The following is a 17,758-nucleotide window of genomic DNA, read 5'->3' as shown; positions in this document are numbered from 1 at the left end:
GACATTTTGTACACTAAAATCGACCTGTGTCAATGCCAAGCCTCTGAAGATGCTGTTGGTCAGTGTTCCAGTGCTTGAACGTCCTCCACTGACCCTTCACTACCCTAGGTGGAAATTCACTACACCACGTTGGCTTGTGTCCTTGACATGTTTAATATTTGAATTCCTTGCTCTTAAGGACTCCTCACCCCAGGTTAGGGCTGTGATAATGTAACAGTTCTCATAAAAGCTGGTGTTTATAAGGATAGCACTAATGGCAATTCCCTGGGCAAATGAGCCACACAAAAACATTGAGTCTTCCATAGAAAACATTACTTAAGTGGTATCAGTAAGCATGAAACACAGGATCTGGGAGAAACCATTAAAGAAGAGAAACCTAGGTAAATTGTAGGAGCTGACAAACTACAACTGAATCAGGTTTGTCTGTTACTCTTTCTGTGCATGTCCAGTCTCAAGATAACAGAAAAGACGTTGATTATACAATTAATGACACTTACTGTAGTATCCTGAAGGGAAAGCAAACAGTATTAGGAATCCTGGTGTTTTCTCCTTTACAGGATTGTAATAAAGATAGGGATCATATTGAAACAAATGTTTATGAGAAAGACAAAGAAAAAACATATAGGCTCAGTGAACTGCTTGGCTTCCTGAGCAGATTTGTCATATCAGGACTTTTCTGGTATTGTAGAAAAAATAGAGTTCCTTGCCTAAACAACATTTGTATGCTGTTAATATGGCAGCACAGTGCTTGAAAAGTGAGAGGAAAGGATGGTGGTCTTATATAAAAGAAAATAGAGGAGGAGGCAAAGATGGAGAATGAGAGTTGGGCTTCCATAGAAAGATGCCTGAGTCACTATGAAAACTTAATAAAAGAGAGGGTAAGGTTGATATAAGGTAGCCCAAAATAACTTCTGACCCATTTCCTAGCGAAACTCAGATGGAGCCCTCCTTTCTAGCGTTTCTGTCACTACCAGTCTTTATGACACCTATTTTAACTGAAAAGACAGCGAGTTAAAAGAAAACTGGTTTATCATAATGTTAGTTTGTAGTTCTCAGGAGATTTGCCATTTGTTCCCTTAGTTATTGTATGCGTGCACAGTCACGGGAGATTTAGGAAATATGTACTGTGAGCCTGTTATGTAGTCATGGTTTAATGTTTTGACTTTGTGTAAAATAAAGTCTTAAGATAACAGAGGATTTCAGAGCTGGATCTAGCCATACTGAGATGTGCTTCCTCTCTCTCCCTCTAAAGACATGAGCAGGTGTCCCACATCTTACTCCTTCGCTGCTACTCTTGTACCCACCCACTTCAGGCCCTGTCCTCACCCGGAGCTGGACTCCCAATATATGCAAATGCAACTGACATTGATGTTGTCATTTATTAATTTTTGATTATATTATTATATTTTGTCGACTAAATACTTTTTCTTAACTTTTTATCAGAAATACAAATGCTAGAGGATTGTCTCAGGGAATAAGGTGTTTGCTGCTAAGTTGACATCCTGATTTCATTCTCTTTATACCCACGTTACTCTTGCAAGGTCTTGTCTCAATACTAAATGTGAGTTTTAAGCACACCCATGTGAACAGCACATAACATAAATATTGCGGAAAGCAAAATAAGGGCAAGTGAGTCCCCTGAGCCTTTTAGGGTACTTGCTGACAATCTCAACTGCCTCCTTTGATCTCTAGCACTCACATAGTGGATCTAGTGAATAGAGTTCTGTAAATTGTCCTTTAACTGGAGAATGCCCACAGTAAAAGAGTTTTAAAGAGATGAAATGCACAACAGGTAGAAATTAACCAAAATATTGAGATCATAGGATATGATTTCCCAGTTGTAATTAATATGTTTTAAATTTTCAAGGAGAATTTGTAGGAAAACTAAACATGTTTTTATCTTGTTTTGATTCCAAGTGTGTGATGAAGAACAGACTTGTGAAAGAGCAGTTGATGTTTCTCCACTTAGAATCCCAACCACTTCGTCAGCGTGTGGTTTAGTTGTTGCCAGCTGAAAAACATCCTAGTACAGACTCTGAGACGATATATATATATATATGAACCCAAAACAGGAGGCTTGGCTTTGTTTGGGTCTTGATATTGTTTGGTCAACGCTATACTTCGAGATGCTCCCTGACAGAACCACTCCAGGGAAGGCTTCAAGGCTTTGGCCTCCAGCTGAGGCTCCGTGTTGTTCCAGGTTCCAGCAGCAAGTTTGGTGGAATTGCTGGTCTGCTGAAATCCTGCTGACTATGCCAGGAGAATCATTCCCAGGAACTGATACCCAAAAGTGTTCATTCTTGTTCTCCTTAATCTTTCCCTCTTATTTAGGGTATTGGGTTGTTAGGCAGATATATTCATTTAATTAGTTCATAATTGTCCATAAAGTTAAGAAAGCTCAAAAGGTCATAAAGTATAACTGTTAAGGGAACTGAGCCTATAATAATTACTCTTCAAAACAATGAGGTTCCCTGTTAAAATAATATGTTATCTTTTCATTCTTTTTTTTTTTTTTTTTTTTTTTTAGTTTTTCAAGACAGTGTCTCTCTGTATAGCCTTGGCTGTCCCGGACTTGCTTTGTAGACCAGGCTGGCCTCGAACTCACAGCAATCCACCTGCCTCTGCCTCCCGAGTGCTGGGATTAAAGGCATGCGCCACCACGCCCAGCTTATCTTTTCGTTCTTTGGTTCAAATATAGGTCATTTTAAAAACACATTCCAGTTGGGTTTGGTGGCACCTGCCTTTAATCCCAGCACTCTGGAAGGGGTGATAACCTTGTAAAAATAACTGATTAAAGGTTTAATTACAGAACGTTTGCACTTGGTATTGGACGATTTTAGAGAAGAAGTTAATAAAGCAGAATGCAAACAGTAAAATCAGAAAAATGAGCAGAAGTGGTGGGGGTGTGTCAAGGAGGTAGAATCCATTTCCCCACAGAATTTTCTAAGGTCCAGGGCTTAGAAGCCTCAAGGTTTTCCCTTTGCTTTCCTCCTCTCTTGACGCTGTCAATTCTATGCAATAAAATGGAGTTAAGGGAAGCCTCATCAAGGGTGTAACACTGGAGTAGAGACATAGGAAGTCCAAGGAGTGGAGCCCTGTAAAGTTCCTGGGGCAGGATGGAGCCTGAGATGTTGGGGGAGCAACAGGAGGCCTGTAAGGCTGGAGCAGAGCCTGGGGACCAGGCAGATGTAAGTCATCGCGAAAGGCACCTGAGTTCTCATAGGTCCTCAACCTCCATGGAATACCCACACCCCAAACTCTATCTGTTGCTTTAGAGACCATCTCCCGCCAGATCCAGGCTTCCACCCACCTTGTGTGGATCAGGACACTGGGATCTCTCCATTCCTTGCCTGGTCGTGAATCCTCTCCATTCTCTGACCTGGAAGTGTTAATGAAGGTTGTGGCTCTGATGGAATCAGGAGTCTGCAGAGGCATCCAGGGGCAGTGTACACTCATGGGTCCCGAGAAGCACCACATCATACTCTGGACTGGCTCAGAGTTACATGGGCTGGAGGAGACAGAAGAGCATGAGCTTCATGTGCCATGTAAGTCTGTGCTATGCATGGACGCATGCGCTCCTATGCCTGCTACAAGACCCAAGGGCCTCACCTAAGCTCGTTTTATAGATGAGAATACTTGAGTTTATCACCCCCCCGAAAGATATATTTGTCTTTTAGGAGGACCCCAAAAGAGCAAAGTCACTGGACGTCTTTAGTTCCAGCCAATAGGGAAATTATAGGAACCCACCAGCCAGAATGTAGGGAGCCATGGTGTGATGTCATCAGCTGAACAGCAGCTGTAAGATCACAGACTGGTCCTTACTGCATGATGAGTGCTGTTCATCCTGAACATCTGGGAATTGCTGAAGGAAGACCCTAGATTCCAATCGCATGCAAAAGAAGAATGTTTATTCTTCATAATCAGCTGGTACAAAGGTTTGGTCAATCTTACAAAATGACCATTGCGCCTCTGTGTGGGGAAGAGTCCTGGATTCATAGCTAAGGAATGAAAACTTTGAACATCCAACTCAATGCACCCTAAAAAAGAGTAAGAATCCTTGTAGAATTATTGGCTCTTGTTTCCATGGCTATTTATAGTTCAAAAGTAAGATACAGCCGGGTGTGGTGGCGCACGCTTTTAATCCCAGCACTCGGGAGGCAGAGGCAGGCGGATCGCTGTGAGTTCGAGGCCAGCCTGGTCTACAAAGTGAGTCCAGGATGGCCAAGGCTACATAGAGAAACCCTGTCTCGAAAAACCAAAAAAAAAAAAAAAAGTAAGATACTGTAAATAAACAGAAGCTAGTGGTTTGAAATTGCTAGATGCTGGGTGCGCTGGAACATGAAGGTACCTCACTAACCACAGCAGGGTCATCTCGGAGAGAAAGTCATCTTCATCCCCCCACCACCTTCTGCCTTCCAATCTTTTTCCCATTTCTTTCCAAGCTGTGACAATAGAACCACTGCCCTTTGGGCCCATCAGGGGATATCAACAACTGCCTCCATTCTAAAATCACAGTTACCATGGGACTCCACCTGCTGTTCAGGTAGAAGTTACTCTTGGGAATCTAGATTACCTGAGCCAGAAATCATACAGTATGCCAGGTCAGTATACCAGTCAAGAGTTAGAGTGTGTTTCAGATAACCACAGTGCAAGGCCTACAGGCAGAACCCAAGATCAAATTCCTGCACAAAATCAGCGGAGCACAGCAGAAAGCAGCTGGTGGTGATTCTTCATGTCAGTGCCACAGCGGCTGGCTGCTGTTTCAGTGTCATCACAGATTCCAGGCAGGGAGGACAGTGAGTGGTGTGTTAACGTGGTGGTAAAGGCCACGATGCCATATTCCCCTGGGGACTCCACGATACAGACTGACAATAGCAGAACAAAAAGTGGAGTGATGGAGGCCGCATGCACTTTGCGATGTCCTAACTTGAGATGGGGTCTGGCTGATAACTCAGGCGTGCCTAACTTCAGAATGATTCTCCTCCTGGTGTCATCAGTTGAAGGTATGCTAGCGTCATGTGCCTGGACAAAAAGGCGGTGCCCACAGGCTGGAGGAGCAGTCTGGGGACAATCTGCAGTCCAGGAGCTTTAATGAAACACAACGCGGTGAGGATGGGTACATTTGGCAGCAGAGCTAGGGTGTGCCTCTGAGAGATTACACCATGCAACAAACATAGGTGGAGTAAACCAGATCTGGGGGAGGGGCGGAGTGAAGTCCTGGGGAAGGGCTAGAGGCAGACAAGCGGACATGTAGACAGGAGGACAGACGAGGAGCAGAGCCGTTAAGGGCGAGATGGTTGCATAAAGGACACAGGGCTATCACAGGAACAGCTAGAGAGGGCCTAAGACAGAACTGGTATGGATGGCAGGTCCTTTTATGAGACACCTGGCTCCCCGCACGTGGTGGCCAGCGCAGGTGATTACGTAAGCCATTCTTAGGTCGCTGAGAGTTTGCTAGTGGATCTGCTTGTACAGCGACAGACTAGGTTTTACTGCAATGGCAAGGTCTGCTGGTATGGGACAGGTTTGTGTCCCATCCCTTCTGTCCCAAAAAGATGTTTCTGTCACTCAGCCGGCACTAGCCAATCAGGGTCTCCATCCGGAAGTACGAGTAAGAATGGGGAGGGCACTTCCGGTAGGCTATACTGCAAGCTGGGCTGAGGGACCTTCCTGGGGTCCTGTGTGCTGAGCTGTAACCCGCTGAAGCAAACTGTGAGGAGAGCTTGGCGAGCTGGGAATCCGCGCCATGGTGAGCGGGCGGGGCGGGGGGGGCTGCATTTCCCACGCAGGGAGGAGCCTAGGGAGCCGGGGTGCGGTTGGTCCCGGGGTGCAGGGACCTGTGGCCTGACTTGGCGCTGCATGGGAAGCCAGACCGCTGAATGAGTCAGTACGCGTGCGCAGAGCATGGAGCGCGGGACCCTCAGGTGAAAACGTCCCTGTTGCTGCTGTCTCCATGCAGTGAAAGGAGCAACTGCTCTCCTTGTCAGAGGGGAAGGCAGATTTGCTGACTTGCAGAGCTCTAGTTATGTTAGTGTCTTATAGCAGTTGACATTCAGGTGTAGGATCCGTCTGCAACTAATTCTTTGCAGGAAATCGGTGTTATGAACGCATTTGTATGTAGATGCCAAGGTAGTCCATTCACGGGTGTTGGTAAGGCCAGACTTACTGGGTCTTCTGGCTTCATTCGTCAACATTTAGTCTATTTTAATTGTGTTTTCATTCTTTCTTAGTTTGATCTCATGTTCTGCTGATGTTTCTATGGTGTGGCGCCCGCGCCACCTCTGTACCGAGCCAAGGGCGAGGGACTGCAGATTTAACTCACACACACATACACACACAATAACACAGCGGGTCCTCCATGCTAAGAGAGCAGCAGCAGTGGCTGCGGCAGCAACAGCAGCTTTTATTCAGTGTTCAAAGAGCCTTCTTATAGGCAGCAAAACAGGAATGACACTCACAGGTGAAATTCCTCAAGAGGTGATTGCTCACAGGAGGAAAAGTCCTGAGGGAGGAGGGGAGGGCTGCGTTCTCAGAGCAGTAAACATGACTAGCTAACCAACATAAACACAGACATGGAAGCTGCTAGAAACGGGACGTGAAACAGCAAGACAGGCAGGCAGCTCAGTCGCGCCTGGTTCCTACACTGTGGGACTGGGTCCTTCCAAAGCTAGAACTCCTTATGTTTTTATCATCTATGTACTACTTTTTAAAAGAAGATGCAAGGTTTGAGAGTCATGGTTTCTTCCTCTATGTGTTCAGCGCTGCTCCAGCCATATATGTGGTAGAGTCTGGTCCCCCAGTGAGGACACTGAGAGTTGATTGCATGAGTCCATGATGGTGGAGGCTGGGTTTCATTTTGAGACAAGATGTTAAGTTACGTGAGCATCGACACACCTGCCATGAATGTCTGCATTTAGGGAGTGTAAGAAAGGAAACAGTGACTGAGAAGTGCAGAGAAAAATAGTCATGTACGCCCCTTGAAACTGAATTGCCACGTGTGTGACACAGAGCTGCACGATTTGGTGTTTCCCCAGCCAGCTTTCAGGGTTGTCATCTTTGCAAAGGAAATGTGTGCTCTCTTCCATTGCGTGTTGAGAAGATATAATTTGTCTTTTGATTTTACAAGATGTCACAGTCAAGAGACTGCCTTAGTGTTAGAAGAAACTTTGATCGCTTCAACAGTGTTGGGACTGTGACATAATAAGGAGATCTTTGAAGTTAGGATGGCACTTTTATCATTATTGGTTCACTGTGAGCCTATCGTGACCTGTGTGAAAATGTGATGCGTTTAATGAAAAGTTTCCCAGGGTCTATCATGCATTTGCACATTTGTTTTCGGTGTTTAGTCTTCATTGGGTGCTTATGGTACCCTGAGGAGGAGGAGGAGGACTCTTTCTGTGAAGGTTAGTCTCCGGGAATGGGCTGTGGGTGTTTGCACCCTCACCATGTTTGTGTTCTCTGTGTGGTTGGACCTGAAGAGGCACCGTCTCATGCAGCCACGCCGTCACCACCAATTCAGCCTCCATCCCTAAGTGATGTACAGCAGATTGGAAGCAGTTGCTTCTCCTTGGGAAGCCATGTTACTAGCCTGATACGTTTATGTTCATATTTTTGTCTTATAGAATTAGGGTTGTCTACATGTCTCGCATTTGTTGTTGTGCTGAGCTTTACCCACATCTTGACTCTTGGCCTTTGCAAGTGGGGTTTAATATTTAGACCAGGGCAGCATGCATGCATGTCATTAACACTGATCCTAATAATGATTGGATTCCAGATGTGTTCTATTCTTCCCACCCTTCTGAATGTTTTTAGTTTTCTTAATTTTTAAAGCATGTGCATGACCATTTTGCCTATGTTTATGGATGTGATCCATGAGAAAGCCTGGTGTTCACTGAGGTCAGAAGAAAGCATTGGATTCTCTTGGCCTGGAGTCAGGAATGGTTGAGAGCTTTGAAGTGAGGGCTGTGGATTGATCCGTGTCCCCTGCCAATGCTACTTGTGGTTTTCATGGTAGCATCCCCTTTATATGGCCTATTGGTTTTTGTTGGTGTTGATGATTTATTTTCTGAGGATAATTTTTTACATCACTAATATTTTTTGAGAACTCTTTGATGTATCAGTCAGTAACTAATTAAAAATTCATGTTTTTCACAAGAAGATCACATTACCTTAGAGTTTATACAGGGTCTCTCCAGTTTTATGATAGACAAATATATTCCTGGAGAGAATGTTTACATCTTTTGAAGAATTTAAAGTGAGCCCCTGTGTGGTCTATATCTTGTTTTGTTTCTTTGAAACGGGGTCTCATTATGTACCTTTGGCTGTCCCGAAAATGATTACATAGACCAGAAAATCATAAGAGAGTCACCTGTCTGCCTCCTGAGATCTGAGATTATAGGCAAGGGTCAGCACTCCCATGGATGTCACCATTTTTCATAGTTAGTAATTTTGACACAGTATTGCTGATGTGTCCTCAATTATACTTCTCTGTTTTCGTGTCTCTTTGTATGTGTTAGTAGCATTTCTTCTGCAATGGCAGATCCTAGTCAGTATGCACAGAAATAAATGGCGCACTTCTATTTCCTTCTAAAATGAGTTAGTGATTGCATCTTAAATTATGTGACGTGGAATTAATATGTTGAGTGAGTGGTTGTCATCTACTTGCCACCTGTGTAAGATCACAATAGCATACAACACACCGACCACCTTAGCCCCTGTGGGAGCCAGTTCCCGTATGTGTGAAGAACAGCTCACTCCTGAGGCCCCAGATCCTCAAAGGTTCCAGTGTTACAGCCTCTTATTGAAAAAGTCTTTTGGGAGGTCAGCATGAATATAGGAGGAGATGGGCCCTCCTGATTGGCCAGGGAGGGAGACTAACCCCGCCCCCAACACACATAGCTAAAAAACAGAGGAACAGTTTCCATGGTCTCAAGCAGAGACATTGAGTCCATCCATATGTCTTACCACACAGATTGTATTGTGGATGCCAAGAGTTATCATCCACTTGTTTTGGCTTCTCCTCGGTCTCCAGGCACAGGATGTAGCTATGTCCCTCTGGATCCCAGTTGCGTGTGGTCTGGGCTGTGATCAGACAGGTTGTTGATGCTGCATGTTGCCTCAACTTTACGACTTTCCGATTTCAACTTGTTAAAAAGGGTAAACCAAGTTGAAAATCTTAGTAGCCTTGTGTGTCCCTGCAACACAGTCAGAAATCCATCTTTCAGATGGCATCAGCTACAATAGTAACACTTAAGCACACTGAGAAGGTAGTTCATGGCTTCCATCCTACCTGATCCAAGGTTTTCCAGGTCCCCTGAGGGAACTGGGTAGCGACTGAAATAAGTGATAATACCATGCTAAATGAGGACCAATGGACTGATCTCTACACAATACATCCAGTCAGTGTCACAGTTGTTACCCTTGACTCATGCAAATCCATTGAGGAAAAGAGCAATTACAGGGGCAGTAATTAATGAAGCCTCTCTGGTTTGGCAAAATAGCTGTGGGAAATTCAAATGGCAGCCATGTCCTGAAACAGAGGCAGCAATTACCAGAAAGTGTAGGATCATTACTGAGAAGGCACCCTTTCTTGTTTTGACATACAGAAAATGTGTTGCAAGGGTACTGCAGCACCCAGCAAAGTGTTTAATAACTGTGGGAGGAAAAGGAAAAGTGATTCCTAGTGCAAAAGTCACAACTCTATACAGAACCCACTGCTACTTGGTTACAGCGAGGCAGCGTCCATTCCAACAACTTCTTATGGTGGTACCAACCATGCTTTAGTTACCCAGGAAAGAAGAAAGATGCAAAAATTCAGGGTGTGGGTTTCTTCCTTTGTGTGTTCAACCCCATTTCACTCATGGGTTTGGCAGAGTCTGATCCTCAGTGAGGAGATTTGGTGAATTAATTACCATCATCCATGGTGATGTAGCCTGGGTTGCATTCTGAGAGCACTGGATGTTGAGGTACCCAAGCTTTGAGACTCCTGCCATGAATAGCTGCATGTAGGGGTGGAAACTAGGCAAAGATCAAGGAGATAAAAGCCATCTCAGCCCCTTGAAAGTGAATTCTAGGTGTCTGACACAGAGCTGCAGGATTTGGGGTATGTGTGTCAGGGTTTCAGATGTCCTTGGTTCAGTCTTTCCTTATTTGCAAAGAAAACGTATATTCTGTGCCATTGTGTGCTTGGAAGACATCATTTGGTTTTGGATTTTACAAGACGTCAAAATCAAGAGGTTGCCTTGTGTCTAAAAAAGAAAGTTTGGACATTTCAAGAGTGTTGGGACTGTCCCACCGTATGGACATCTTTGAAGTTAGAATAAATGCATTGTGCATTATGGGTTGAGTGCTAGCCGATCTTGACCTGTGTGAATATGTGATGGGTTAGCTGATAAATCTCCCAGGCAGGATGATGTATTTGAGCATTTTGTCTCTGGTTTGTGGTCTTCCTTGTGATGCTTATGGAACTTTTAGGAGGAGCATCCTTTGTGTAGAAGGTGCCGTGGGCGGGGCCCTGAGTGTCTATGTCCTCCTCACACGTGTCATCTTTGTGAGCAGCCCACTTCCTGCTCTAGCAGGCACACCATCACCGCCACTGCAGGGTCACTTCCTAAATAATGTCCCTTCAAATAGAAGCACTTGCTTCTCCTTGAGAAGCCATGTTTCTAGCCTGATACTGTTATGTTTATATCTTGTCTTGTGAAATTAAGTTTTTCCTGTATGTCTCACATTTGTTTTTGCACTCAGCCTTACAAGCTGCCTTTTGAACTTTCACAAAGAGACCAACAGTAAACAGCACTGAAATTGGCCAGCTTAACTTCTCCCAGTTGAAGTGACGATGCCTCATTCATCCACCTTCTGCCTTGAATGTATGTGTGTGTGAGTGGTTTGTTTTTTCCTCTCTCTTTTATCTCTTACTTCCGTGTAGATTTGCAAATAAGTTAACTCTTGGCTTAAGCATCAGCCTTATAGGGTAACAGGCCTAAGTTTACATTAGCTTACTGGAGACCTCTGCGAAGAGGCCTGTCCACAGATCAAAGAGCCTCCTTTCACGACGCCCTGCAGTTTCTGTCTAGAATACCTTGGAACCTGATAATGCTCCAGCACATGTGTCCAATGATAACATAAAACATGTCACTGGTGTACCACACACTTCTACAGGTCAAGCAATTTAAAAAAGATCTGACTGCAGTTTAATGTTAATACTCATAACACAAATGGGATATTGAATGTTTCCCAGAGATAGGTTGTTAAATGTCTATGAGACATAGAAGAGGTGCTAAAAAAAAAAAAACCCTGAAATTTAGAAAGGACAACTGGATTAATTCAGCTTATGTACCGTATGGATATGACCACCTCAGAATAAAGTCTGAAAATGTATTTAATTAGGGCAGAAGTTCTACCGTTCTTTGAACAGGAAGTGAAATGCTTCGTATTCCTTCAAAGTTCATATAAATTATATTTGAACAGGAAATACCCCTGGAAATCTTGGCTGTGAACTTGAAAGAAGAGACCCAGAAGATCAATGAGACAAGCAAAGTCTTGTTGACATCACCAGCTCTGGAGACCATCTGAGATGAACCTTCTGGCTAGTTACCACATGGCGTGGATTTCTGTTACAGTCTAGTTATGCAGTCCAAACGGACTTGTCCAGTGACGGATGCTTTTCACCTGGTCAGACACAGAGCAGAGAATGGTCCTTAGCTAATGTGTGCACTGCGCATACTCAACACAAGTGTTACTGCAGAAATGTGCCGGCAATCAATCTGCCATCTAAGTTTGTGTGTTTTCATGTAGAAGAACCAGACACGGCACCTGTTTGGCCCCTTCCTGGGGGCTGGGAATGCCTCATTTGCAATAAGAGGATTTCCGGGCTTTTTGCTAGACATAATGTTATAAGGAAAGAGGAAGTTCAACCTATAACCAGTTTAACAGGCTACACATGCTGCTTCAAGGGTGGCAGAGGTGGGCAGCCTAAGACTCCGGGACATGCAGGCTCAGGGCAGGGAGGGAGCAGTCCTACTCTTGCTTGTCTATGAGGCTTGAGGTTCCAGCTGTTGCTCCTGGTTCCAGCAGCCGCTTTGGTGGAATTGCTGGTCTGCTGAAACCCTGCTGACTACGCCAGGGATGGACGTCCTTAAGGTTTCATTGTAGTGTCCTTTAATCTCCTTTTCAGACTGTTGGGTTAGTCCGGTTGTGAGGGAGGAAGGCTCGTTTAATCAGTTCATAATAAAATATAATTGATAAGAAAATTGAGCCTACAGGTCTAAAGACAAGATTTTCAGGTTTTAGACATACCATCTGTCTCTGCCTCATGAACTCTGGGATTAAAGGTAAGCATCACCATGCCCATCTTTTCCCTATAGTTCTGAAGATAGTAATTTTGGTACAATTTTACCCATGTATTCTCAATAATAATGCTCTCCAATTGCATGTGTATTTGTACATGTTAGTAGTAGTTTCTCCCTAAGTGCCCTATCTTAGTCAGTGTTGAGAGAAATGAGAGTCGTGATGTTTCTTTTGTTTCCTCCTAAAATGAATGGGTGATTGCTTATGAAATTCTGTGACATGCCCTTGCACAAAACTCAAATCCAAGTGGATTAAAGACCTCAACAGAAAACCAGAGACACTAAGTCACTTAGAAGAAAAAGTGGGGAGGAGCCTGGAACATATTGGCACAGGAGACAACTTCCTGAACAGAACACCAACAGCCCAGGCCTTAATGTCAACAATTAATAAATGGGACCTCATGAGGCTGAGAAGCTTCTGTAAGGCAGGAGACACTGTCAAGAGAACAAAACGACAGCCTACAGACTGGGAAAGATCTTCATCAACCCTACATCTGACAAAGGTCTAATATCCAAAATATATAAAGAACTCAAGAAATTAAACACCACCAAACCAAATAACACAATCGAGAAATGGGGCTCAGAACTAAACAGAGAATTCTCAACAGAGGAGTATCAAATGGCTGAGAAACACTTAAAGAAATGCTCAACCTCCTTAGTCATCAGGGAAATGCAAATCAAAACAACTCTGAGATTCCATCTTAAACCCATCAGAATGGCTAAGATCAAAAATTCAAGTGAGACCACATGCTGGCGAGGATGTGGAGAGAGAGGAACACTCCTTCATTGCTGGTGGGAATGCAAACTAGCACAGCCACTTTGGCAATCTATCTGGTGCAATTTCAGAAAAATGGAAATAAGGCTTCCTCCACTCCTTGGAATATACCCGGAAGATGCTCCATCACACAACAAGAAAATTTGCTCAACTATGTTTATAGTAGCCTTATTTATAATAGCCAGAACATGGAAACAGCCTACGTGTCCCTCAGTAGAAGAGTGGATAAAGAAACTGTGGTACATATACACTATGGAATACTACTCAGCTATTAAAAACAAGGAATTCCTGAAATTTGTGGATAAATGGATTGAGCTAGAAATGATCATAATGTGTGAGTTAGCCCAGAAGCAGAAAGACTTAAATGGTATATACTCACTTAAATCTGTGCACTAGCGCAAGGGGCCTGTCCCACGAAAGCCTTCACTTACCAGGAAACTGGGACAGAGGGGAGGACATCCTATTGGTACTCTGGATGAAAGAAGCATGGCAGAATAACAAAGTAGAAGGATCCAGAGGGTCCTAGAAACCTACAAGTAGAACATTATGATAGGAAGATTTGGGCTCAGGGGTCCCACTCAAACTAAGGCACCAGCCAAGGACAATACAGGCGGTAAACTTTAAACCCCTACCCAGATCTAGCCAATGGTCAGAACATTCTCCACAGTTGAGTGGAGAGTGGGCTATGACTTTCTCACGTACTCTGGTGCCTCACATTTGACCATGTCCCCTGGAGGGGGAGACCTGGTGGCACTCAGAGGAAGGACAGCAGGTTACCAAGAAGAGACTTGATACCCTATGAGCATATACAGGGGGAGGTAATCCCCCTCAGGAACAGTCATAGGGGAGGGGGAATAAGGGGAAAATGGGAGGGAGGGAAGAATGGAAAGATACAAGGGATGGGATAACCATTGAGAAGTAACAAGAATAAATTAATAAAAAAAATTCTGTGACATGCAACTAATATGTTGAACATAGAATTATAAATACATTTCAATGAAGTGCATAGTTTCAATGTTGTCAGGCTTATCATTTCTATTTCATATATTTATACTTTATATATTTACATATATATATATATGCCATATACATACAGATACGTATTTGGTATACTTTAGGATGCAGTGACCTATGAGGACGTGCATGTGAACTTCTCTTGGGAAGAGTGGGCTTTGCTGGATCCTTCTCAGAAGAATCTCTACAAAGATGTGATGCTGGAAACCTACTGGAACCTCACTTGCACAGGTAATGAGGTGAATATTCCTTCACTTTTTAACTTAATTGGACAAGGCTTTCTAAGAGATTGCTGCTTTATGTGAGTTTGATTGTGAAAGGCGAAGAATATGGTGAATAAATCAGGCATTATTCTGAGGTTCGTAGAGGATTAGCGTTTAAAATTTGCATAATATCCAGTAATACACATTTTCTGGTACTGTATTTTAGGCTACAAATGGGAAGACCACAATATTGAAGAATATTGTCAAAATTCTAGAAGACATAGAAGGTAATTTTCATGTGCACCCTGATATATATGTGCCTCTGAAGAAATTTAATGGACTAATTTTTTGTTATGTTTTAAAAATATTTTTATTAATTTATTCATATTACATATAAATTGTTATTCCATCCCTTGTATCCTCCCATTCCTCCCTCCCTCCCATTTTCCCCTTACTCCCCTCCCCTATGACTGTGACTGAGGGGGACCTCCCACCCCTGTATACGCTCATAGGGTATCAGGTCTCTTCTTGGTTGCCTGCTGTCCTTCCTCTGAGTGCCGCCAGGCCTCCCCATTGAGGGGATGTGGTCCAATATGGGGCACCAGAGTTCGTGTGAAAGTCAGACCCCACTATGGACCCTGAATTTTAATGATATTAACAGCATACTTTTGTGAGTATTAATAAAGTCGTACAACGCCACACACCTCGACAACAGGTAGCAGCCGCTCAGTGTTTGCATAGCACTTCTTTAAGAAACAAGAATGGGAAACAATTTTAATCATGGGAACCATGTTGTAGAAGTGTCTATCCACTTAGTTTTACAACATTCCATAATCACAAAAGGCATGCACATTAAATAGCCCATTATTTTTTGTCCAAGACCTGTTATGAGGAAACTGTCCGTAATAAAACAAGTTTTGCTCATATAATTGTGCTGACTTACTGTAGTTTAGTGAGAGAGGAAGTTTATCAAGAAGGCTGTTGTAGGTGAGAAACGTGAATCTGCATACCACAAGTCTATGAGAAACAAAAAGTTAAAATGTGTGAATGGGATGTAAATGTCTTTTGCTTGTTATTCTCCCTTTCATAGCTGTATCACCTCTCCCTCTGGATACGAAGCATGTGACTCTAAGGGATGTGGAGAGAAGCAGTGTGCATCTCTCTCCTTCAGAACGTGTAGAAGACATGTAGTCGTCCCCACTATGAGACGAGAAGATGAATGGAATAGAAGTTTACAAGTACTTGGTTTTCCAGGTTCAGTGAGAATTGAACAAAATGCTCACATTGGAGAAAAGCTCTATGAATACAAGGAATGTGGGAAATCTTATGTCTGTCCTGGTTCACCAAGGACATGTCATGTGACTCACACTATTGGGAAGTATTATCAATGTAATCAATGTGGTAAAGACTTTCTGTTTCCTAATACTCTTCAAAGGCATGAGAGAACTCATAGTGGAGAGAAACCGTATAAATGTAATCAGTGTGCTAAAGCCTTTCAACTTAAAAGTCATCTTCAGAGACATGAAAGAATTCATAGTGGAGAGAAACCCTATAAATGTAATCAATGTGCTAAAGCCTTCACAAATAAGAGTCATCTTCAGAGGCATGAAAGAATTCATAGTGGAGAGAAACCCTATAAATGTAATCAGTGTGCTAAAGCCTTCACATGTAAGAGTCATCTTCAGAGGCATGAAAGAATTCATAGTGGAGAGAAACCCTATAAATGTATTCAATGTGGTAAAGCCTTTTCATGGAAGAGTGATCTGCAAAGACACGAAAGAATTCATACTGGAGAGAAGCCCTATAAATGTAATCAATGTGCTAAAGCCTTTCCAGATAGGCATTATCTTAAGAAGCATGAAAGAATTCATACTAAAGAGAAACCCTATAAATGTAATCAGTGTGATAAAGCCTTTTCACATAAGAGTTATCTTAAGATGCATGAAAGAATTCATGCTGAAGAGAAACCCTATAAATGTAATCAATGCACTAAAGCCTTTCCACATAAAAGTTATCTTAAGATGCATGAAAGAATTCATACTAAAGAGAAACGGTATAAATGTATTCAATGTGCTAAAGCCTTTGCACAGAAGAATCATCTTCAGGTACATGAAAGAACTCATACTGGAGAGAAACCCTATTCATGTAGTCAGTGCGCTAAAGCCTTTGCACAGAAGATTCATCTTCAGGTACATGAAAAAACTCATGTACCTATAAATGTAATCAATGTGCTAAAGCCTTTACCCACATAAGTTGTGTTGATATGCATGAAAGACTTCATACCGGAGAGAAACCCTATAAATGTATTGAATGTGCTAAAGCCTTTGGACTTAAAAGCCATCTTCAGATACATGAAAGAATTCATAGTGGAGAGAAACCCTACAAATGTAATCTATGTGCTAAAGCCTTCATATGTAAGAGTCATCTTCATAGGCATGAAAGAAGTCATACTGGAGAGAAACCCTATAGTTGTATTCAATATGGTAATTTTCATGTAAGAGTAATCTTCAAAGACATGAAAGAATTCATAGTGGAGAAGAACCGTATAACCAATAAAGCCTCTGCACATTGCTGTCATCTTCAAAAGCATAAAGGAACTCATACTGGAAAGAAACACTATGAAAGTAGTCAATGTAAATGCAATTACATGTCTCAGTACTCTTGAAGCACATGAAAGAATACATACTGGAGAGGAACCCTATGAAAGTAGTCAATGTGTAAAGACATTACATGTGGCTGTACTCTAAAAACCATAGAAGAATTCATAGTGACAAAAATAGTCTCCCAGGAACCTACAAAATGAGGTATAGCCTTGCACACCAATCTTCCACATGGAGCACACTCACTGGTCCTTGAATGATATAAGTAGAACCATTCCATCATAAAAAATGTTGCCTCCTTTTCAAATTGTAGATGTAGTGACATTAAGAAATCAGTAACACAGGACATTTTGTACACTAAAATCGGCCTGTGTCAATGCCAAGCCTCTGAAGATGCTGTTGGTCAGTGTTCCAGTGCTTGAACGTCCTCCACTGACCCTTCACTACCCTAGGTGGAAATTCACTACACCACGTTGGCTTGTGTCCTTGACATGTTTAATATTTGAATTCCTTGCTCTTAAGGACTCCTCACCCCAGGTTAGGGCTGTGATAATGTAACAGTTCTCATAAAAGCTGGTGTTTATAAGGATAGCACTAATGGCAATTCCCTGGGCAAATGAGCCACACAAAAACATTGAGTCTTCCATAGAATACATTACTTAAGTGGTATCAGTAAGCATGAAACACAGGATCTGGGAGAAACCATTAAAGAAGAGAAACCTAGGTAAATTGTAGGAGCTGACAAACTACAACTGAATCAGGTTTGTATGTTACTCTTTCTGTGCATGTCCAGTCTCAAGATTACAGAAAAGACGTTGA

At 42.8% G+C, this 17,758-nt stretch overlaps 1 protein-coding gene across 1 annotated transcript; it reads left to right on the top strand.

Annotated features, from left to right (window-relative positions):
• The first annotated feature begins 5,016 nt into the window (after nucleotides 1–5,016).
• On the top strand, nucleotides 5,017–16,591 carry LOC127212649 (zinc finger protein 431-like). Its single transcript, XM_051172735.1, has 4 exons — nucleotides 5,017–5,106; nucleotides 14,241–14,367; nucleotides 14,566–14,626; nucleotides 15,775–16,591. The coding sequence occupies exons 1-4, from the start codon at nucleotides 5,017–5,019 to the stop codon at nucleotides 16,589–16,591; spliced, it is 1,095 nt and encodes a 364-aa protein (XP_051028692.1).
• The last annotated feature ends 1,167 nt before the right edge of the window (nucleotides 16,592–17,758 follow it).

Source organism: Acomys russatus, chromosome 31, assembly GCF_903995435.1.
Source record: "Acomys russatus chromosome 31, mAcoRus1.1, whole genome shotgun sequence".
NCBI classification, from domain to species: Eukaryota; Metazoa; Chordata; class Mammalia; order Rodentia; family Muridae; genus Acomys; species Acomys russatus.
This window is presented reverse-complemented; position numbering and strand designations above follow the sequence as displayed.